Consider the following 7,047-nt stretch of genomic DNA (forward strand, 5'->3'; position numbering starts at 1 on the left):
TGACTAGTGGTTTCAAACTGCTGACCTTGTGGTTAGCAATCCAAAGCACAACCACCACTACGCTGTAAAACAAACTAACATGACAGTGTCCGTGTGCTGGGCTAAAACTGGGGGGACAGGAAAGAGAACAATTTTGAGACTTTTTGGAATTCTGGCCGACAGGAATTGAGGGCAGAAAATAATGCCACTCCCCAGTTTTTCCTAGTGTCATTGGGAGGATGGCTATGTAGAAATGGGCCAGAATGGGCAGGAGTCGTTTTGCGTCTGGATATGTGTGTAAGAGTTCGGTTGGAGAGGATCATTAGCTATTCAAGGGGGCGGTGTCTCACTGACAGCAAAGTTGTGCGTCTGCAGCTTTAGGGAGAGCCCAGGCTGGGAAGGGCTTCTGCGAACCACGAACCGATAGGACAACGTTGTCCAACAGAAATATCATGCGAGCCATAATTTAAAATTTCCTGGTAGCCACGTAAAAGGTAAAAAACTGTTGAAATTAATGTAAAGACTGTGTTTCCATATCCCAGTGAATCCGTAGTATTATTACATAAGAATGTAATCACATACGAATGTAATCAATAGTTATTTTCAGAGAAACATTTTACATGGTTTCTTTGACGTCTGGTGTGCATATTTCTATTGAACAAGTCCCTGGGTGGTGGCGCAAACGGTTAAGTGCACACTAACAACGGAAAGGTGGCCGATTGGAAGCCCTCCCCGCCCCCACCCCGCCCCCCAGGCGCCTCGAAAGGCCTGGAGAACCTTCTGTCACGCCATTCTACTCTCAAATGCCAGGGAATTCAGAACACACTTACTTCTCATTCGCCACATGTCAAACGTACAATAGCCACACGCGGCTTGCGACTGTTATCCACGCGAGCGTAGCCTTCGTGGCAAGCCAGCATCCGGGCTCTACCCGGACCGTGCAGAGAAGACACTTCCGGCGGCAGCACCCGGGCGGAAGTCGCGGCGGAACGGAAGTGCTGCGTGTGCGCGCGCGCCGGGGGACGACGGACAGCGGGCGGCGACCGGCGTGCGGGGTTTCCGCTGCTGGAGGTGAGCGGCGCTTCTGGGCGGCGGATCCCCGCTCGCACCCAGTGCCCGGGGCGACCGCGGTGTTCGCGTGGGGGACGCGCGTGGTGACGACGGGGCGGGCTCCGGTATCAGGCGGCCGGCGTGTGACCTTGGGCAAGTCCGGGCCCCCGCGTCTCTCGAGCCCTAGTTTGTCACCTGTGAAGTGGCAAGGATAATAAATTCTGCCCCACAGCTCTGCTGCCTGGATAAAATAATAATCCATGGAAATCATTTAGCGCCAGGCCTGGCAGAGTGACCATCTAATGAAATGTTGGGGCTGTTGTAGTCACTGCCCACTGCCAATTCATTTCTACAACCATCCCCCCTCCCGCCCCTGCACGAAATCCTCGGCCCTGTGCTACACAAGCATTGTAGTTGCATGCTTTCATTTGATCCTCACAGATGATCGATGGAGATAGGTGCATTATCCCAACTTTACTGAGAGGTCGGGGGTGGGCCCGGGTGGTACAGCGGGTGAAGCGTTGGGCCGCTAACCAACAGGGCTCCGTTACCAATGATAAGATTAACCAAAACAGAAAAAGATGTCAGGAAGTGTGGTCAGGGGAACATGCCCTAAAGGAAACAGTGTAGCCAAGTGACTAGGGGAGCTCGGGTTTTGCAGTCCCGCAGGCAAGCCTTCAATGGCATCCTGGCTGTGCTGCTGACTGGTGGTGGGCCCGTGGGGGAGCTCCTCAGTCTCTGGGTCCAGATCCTCATCTCTCTCTGGGGGTAAGAGTAATGTCTGTCGTCTAGGTGGCTGAGGATTTAATGCATTAATACTCTTCACACCCTTAGACCTGGTGCTGCATCTCATCTCTCCCGCTCCTTTGTTTTGCAAACAGGTGACTGTACCTGTATTTTGGCCCCCATCTCTGCTGCTTCCTTGTGTGGTCTTTGGGAATGTGCTTCAGTTTCCTTGTCTATAAAATAGGAATATTGTTAAGAGGAGCTTTTTAATGTTTTTCTTTGGGGTGGGGGTGGTGGGAGGAGGATTGAATGACTTAAGAGCAGTGCCCCATACACAGCATTCCATACATGGTGATGTGTATCCTTGTCCTGCAGATTTTGAGGCTGCTGTTATGCAGCCTTTACAGCATGTCCTGCGAGCACAGGGGCCTCTGAGGCTGGGGACGGTGGCCTGTGTGTCCTGGCTGCCACTCAAAAACTGCAGAGGGCACAGCAGGCAGCCCAGCACTGCCTGTCCCAGCCCAGAGAGGCCTCAGAAGGATGGTGTCCTGAAGGATTTCAGCACCAGGCTCCTGACAGGACCGACTTTTCAGCATTTTTTAAGCAGTGCATCCGCTCCTCAAGAGAAGCTGCCTTCCCTGGAAGCCGAGGACCCACCCCCCTATCTCACAGAGGATGGACTTCTGGGAAGGCAGAGAAAAGGTGAGCTTTGTTCCTCGTTCCCCTCTCAGGTTCCTGCTTTACTCCTTTGCAGCATCCAGAACTTGAGTCTTAAATATTGCTTCATATGTGGATTAGTGACATTAATTACATCTTCCACACAAACCCAACACTTTTTGGGGTGAATGTTCACAGAGCAGATCATCAATTTTGCCTGCAACGATTTAGACATGTTCAGTTTCATCCCAGTCACGGCAGTCTCCACAGGGCAGCATCACTTTAGCCCATTCCCTCCTGTGGTGGCTGTTTCCATTCCTCCTGTCCTGACCGCTGACCTTTGACTTCTTTCCTTTCTCTTTTTGTGCTGGCGGTTGCACAGCTTTTTTTTATATTGTATCGCAAATGAAAAGAGCTAACGTGTTTTCAGCTCTTTTGGTTTTAAATGGTTGAATATTCTAAGGTGTGCATACCCCTAGTGTTACTAACCCCCTAAGAGACCTGTCTTGTTGTTTGGCTGGAGGAGTCCTGGCAGTGCATACTGTGAACCGCAAGATCAGCAGTTTGAAACCACCAGCTGCTCCGTGGGAGAAAAATAAAAATAGTGCTTTAAAGAGTAACGGTCTTGGAAACCCACAGCGGAAGTTCTGTCGTGCCCTGTAGGGTTGATGTGAGTTGGAATTGACTCGATGGCAGTATTGTTTGGGTGAAACTTGAATCACGAGGGTGAGTTCATTTCCAGACTTGAAGGGTGACTAAGGGCTGTAGTCTTAGGGGTTCCATCAGTCTCCAGCTGACCAACTAGCCTGGTCTTTTTAGAAAATGATTTTGAGTTTGGCTCAATATTTTTTACCTACTCTATTTATACCTTCTAATGTGATCCTTTTTTGTTGCATTAAGAATTAAAATACTATATATACTTTTTCAATTGTGTGGAGGTTTAGAGAGCAGATCATGTTTCAGTTCAACCATTCTTAGTCACTTGGTGTCCTGTCATTGAGTGTAACATCACTTACCTGACTTCCTCCCTGTGTTTTCTGGTTCATTCTTCCCCACCCCTTCTTCTTTCCTTGCCTTTTTGGTCTTGAATGATGGATTACTCAAAGGTATGTGTACCTTTCTAGTGTTATCATTGCCCTCTAGCCCTGTCTGTTGTCTGGCTGAAAATGGAGCCATGGGGTGAGTTCAGTTCCAGACCTGAAGGGTGACAAGGGCCAGGGCCTCGGGGCTCTACTAGCCTGGATCAGACCAGTAAGCCTGGAGTCTTTCATGGTTTGTAGTTTTGGCCCATTCCCTCTGTGATCTTCTGATGTGATCCCTTTCGGAGCAGCTGGTACAGTCTAGCCCTTCGGATTTCACTGTCGAGAGAGGGATGCTTGCATGTCCATTATTCCATTGGACTCCTTGTTTCCCTTGGTCTTCCGTTTCCTGTACTCTTCTTTCCTGGAGCGGGGAGAGAACAGTAGTTTCACCTGAAAATGTGATCTCTCTCAGAGCAGTTGGCAGTGCTAGTTGGGTACCACCTAGTTTTTCTGGTCTCAGGGTTAGTTAAGGAGACTGATGCTTGTGTGGTTCATTAGTCCATTGGACTAATTGTTTACATAATGTCTTTCTAATTTCATCATTTTTGTTTCCCCTGGATGGAGAGAGACCTGAAGGAAGATGGAAAACATGGTTTTTGTGGAATCTGATGTTCTACCGACTGAACTATGTGGGCTCTTTTGTGGATTCTGTTGTGCCAGGTAACCCAGGTAGACCCCAGACTCAGCAACTCATTCCCACTTAACTCAGGTAGACTCCAGGCTCAGCAACTCATTCCCAGGTAACCCAGGTAGACTCCAGGCTCAGCGTCTCATTCCCAGGTAACCCAGGTAGGCCCCAGGCTCAGCAACTCATTCCCTCAAGGTGTTTGGTTACATCTAAGAAGTTTCCATAACTTTTCCCCCTAGAAGCTCTACCCCATTTATGAATGTCTTTACAGCAAAGGCAAAATACCCATGTACACATATCCTTGATCATATCCATCTATATGCATTTGCTTGTGGGCATCCGCTCTGTCCCACCCCGGTGCAGCTGTGTGCTTGTGTCCATGCATCTCTGGTGCCTCCGAGTCATCGTGACCCTAGTTCAGAAGAAGAAGCATGGCCTTTCCTCCCCACGTGTCGGAGCCTTCGTGGCATAGTGGGTTATGCGATTGGCTGCACGGTCAGCAGCTCAACACCAGTCATTCGCGGGAGAAAATGCGGCTTTCTCTCCTATAAAGACTGACAGCCTTGGAAACCCATGGGAGCAGCTAGACTTGGTCCTATAAGTCAGAATTGGTGGGAGTGAGTTTCCCCCCAAGTTAACATGTATTCACTCTCTAACCAGTAACTTAACTTCCTTTCCCTGCTACCCCTGTTAAACATCAAAGAATGTTTCTTTCTGTGTCAAAACCCTTTTATTTATTCATTCATTCATATACATACATACATACATACCCCTTATGATAGTGGTCTCGGACATGATTTGTGATTGAGTAATTTCATCCATGGTGAGAAGTGTTTCGCGGATTCACCGATATTTTTTGATGTCGTGTCGCTTCCGTGTTCCCTGTTTTCCATTGGTGGGCATCGAGGTTGTTCTGTCTCTTTGCTCTTGCGAGTGTGTCGCGATGAACTACATGTGCTTATCTCTTCCTGTCGCACCTCTGTTTCTGTAGAATACACACCATGTGGTAACCCTCAGTCTTTTTGTTTTCTGCAGCACTGGATCGTGTTACCACCCCACCACCAGTGCTGCTGGCTCATCCTCCCGGCATTTGTTGTTTTGTTTTGTGAACTTTGCTTTCAATGCTGGGGGGAGGTGGTATGTCCTTGTCGTTCAGATTTGCATCTCTCCAGTGACTGAGCGATTGCAAGTACTTCTTCATCTACTTATTGATGCCTGAATGTCTTCTTTGTTCAAGTGTCTCTTCATGTCCTCTACCCATTTTTAATTGGATTATTTCTCTCTTCCTTATTGTAGTTTTCTCTACATTTTAGCCATGAGTCCCTTGTCTAATATGTCTTTGCCAAAAAGGTATCCTCACTCTGGGTTCTCCTTTTCCTCTTCTGGTAAAAATCCTGAGATGCCCATCAGTGTCCAATTTTTAGGAGGTCCCAGTCATTTGGGGTGTCTTGTACTGTTTGTGTGTTTCATTTTTTTTCCCCAATTATAGAGTTAGCTTTGGAGGGTTAGCTGTGTAGGAATGCTGGTAAGTTATGGAATTCTCAGTTCTACCAAGTAAGTTATTGTAAAGGAACTCAGTGATGGCAGACATGGCAGGGGCAGAAGACCTGGGAGTCCTCTCTGTGGTTCTTGGGCTACCATTACAAATCTTAAAATCATTTTTAATTTCAAGATTATCTTTTTAAGTCATAAAGTAGCCTTCACACTTGCTGTTATGGAAATCCACTCTTTATATGTGAACAGGCATTTCGTTAGTAACATGCAAATTACAATACAGTGGTGCTCACTTGGCATAGATTATTTGTATTTTGCTGTTTTCATTTAATGTTTCCCCAAACGCTGTAATCCTTCTCTTTAGTGTCTCATTGGGTTATGCCAGGACGTCTTCCAGCTACTCTGCTATGGCTGTACTTTGCTATGTTGAAAAATATATGTGTGTAAATAATGCTATGCTAAATGTCTCCATTGACGCTTGACTCTACTAATTTATAATAATTGGTGTTCAGTACATTCATAGTGTATGTATCTAATCACATACATTTTCTCCCTAATAATCCAATATTATTTATCAGCTAGCCCTCCTTTGTCTAGTTTTTTTTTTCTTTTTTAAACAATACTTTGTTGGTTCTTTATTCCAAAGAAACATAATTTCATTTATTTAGCATATTTTCTTGTGAAAATATATACAGCAAAACACCAATCCAACAACATCTCCTTGTGTAATCAGTCAGATTGAGTATATCCTTGAAATTGTGTTCTAATTGTTTTTATAACTATATTTCCTTGCTTCTTGGGTGATTTTAAATACAGCTCATGATGGGTGTTTACATTTACTGTAGTATTTCTCTTGTTCTGAAACACTGTCATTTATCTGGGTGTGTATCTGGTGATCAATAGCGTGTCCGAATTGAGGCACCACGAGCCTCTGTTCTTTTGCGGAGCCCTTTTGAAACATGTGTCTCCTTGTCTGTCTGCCTGTTCATGGGATTACACTGCTTGCAGTCTACCTCGAGACGTACGGCTGTCAGATGAACGTGAACGACACTGAGATAGCTTGGTCCATCCTTCAGAAGAGCGGTTACCAGCGAACCAGTCACCTCCAAGAGGTACCCGCCTGCCCCTCTGCCCCTCATGCCCTGGGTGAGGTGCGCCAGTTTGAAGATGAGCTTCAAGAACCGAGGAGTAGCCTGCGGGCCGCGGGCTCCCTTGAGTTCAGTGTGTGTCATGGAGCTGGGGTGTATGGTTTTAAAAAGGAAAAATAATTGTCACGTGAAATTAACAGAACAAAACGAAGCCTTTACGTAATTTATAGGAGTTCAGTGGGGTTTACTTTTGTAATCATCACCCCTGATTAAGCCTGTGACATTTTCATCATCCCCCTGGGAAACCCTGTGTTCATGAAGGAGCCACTCCACTCTGCCCCCC

At 46.8% G+C, this 7,047-nt stretch overlaps 1 protein-coding gene across 1 annotated transcript in view; it reads left to right on the plus strand.

The window, feature by feature from the left end:
• Nucleotides 1–983: 983 nt before the first annotated feature.
• CDK5RAP1 (CDK5 regulatory subunit associated protein 1) overlaps nucleotides 984–7,047 on the plus strand; it is a 35,380-nt gene continuing 29,316 nt past the window's right edge. The window contains exons 1-3 of the mRNA XM_045295523.1: nucleotides 984–1,050; nucleotides 2,131–2,457; nucleotides 6,625–6,728. Of these exons, the coding sequence (XP_045151458.1) occupies nucleotides 2,148–2,457; nucleotides 6,625–6,728 (414 nt within the window). The 5' untranslated portion in view covers nucleotides 984–1,050; nucleotides 2,131–2,147. The remainder of the gene's footprint in view (nucleotides 1,051–2,130; nucleotides 2,458–6,624; nucleotides 6,729–7,047) is intronic.

Source organism: Echinops telfairi, unplaced genomic scaffold (genome assembly GCF_000313985.2).
Source record: "Echinops telfairi isolate 266 unplaced genomic scaffold, ASM31398v2 ScPeMD7_5592;HRSCAF=6446, whole genome shotgun sequence".
In the NCBI taxonomy this organism is placed as follows: domain Eukaryota; kingdom Metazoa; phylum Chordata; class Mammalia; order Afrosoricida; family Tenrecidae; genus Echinops; species Echinops telfairi.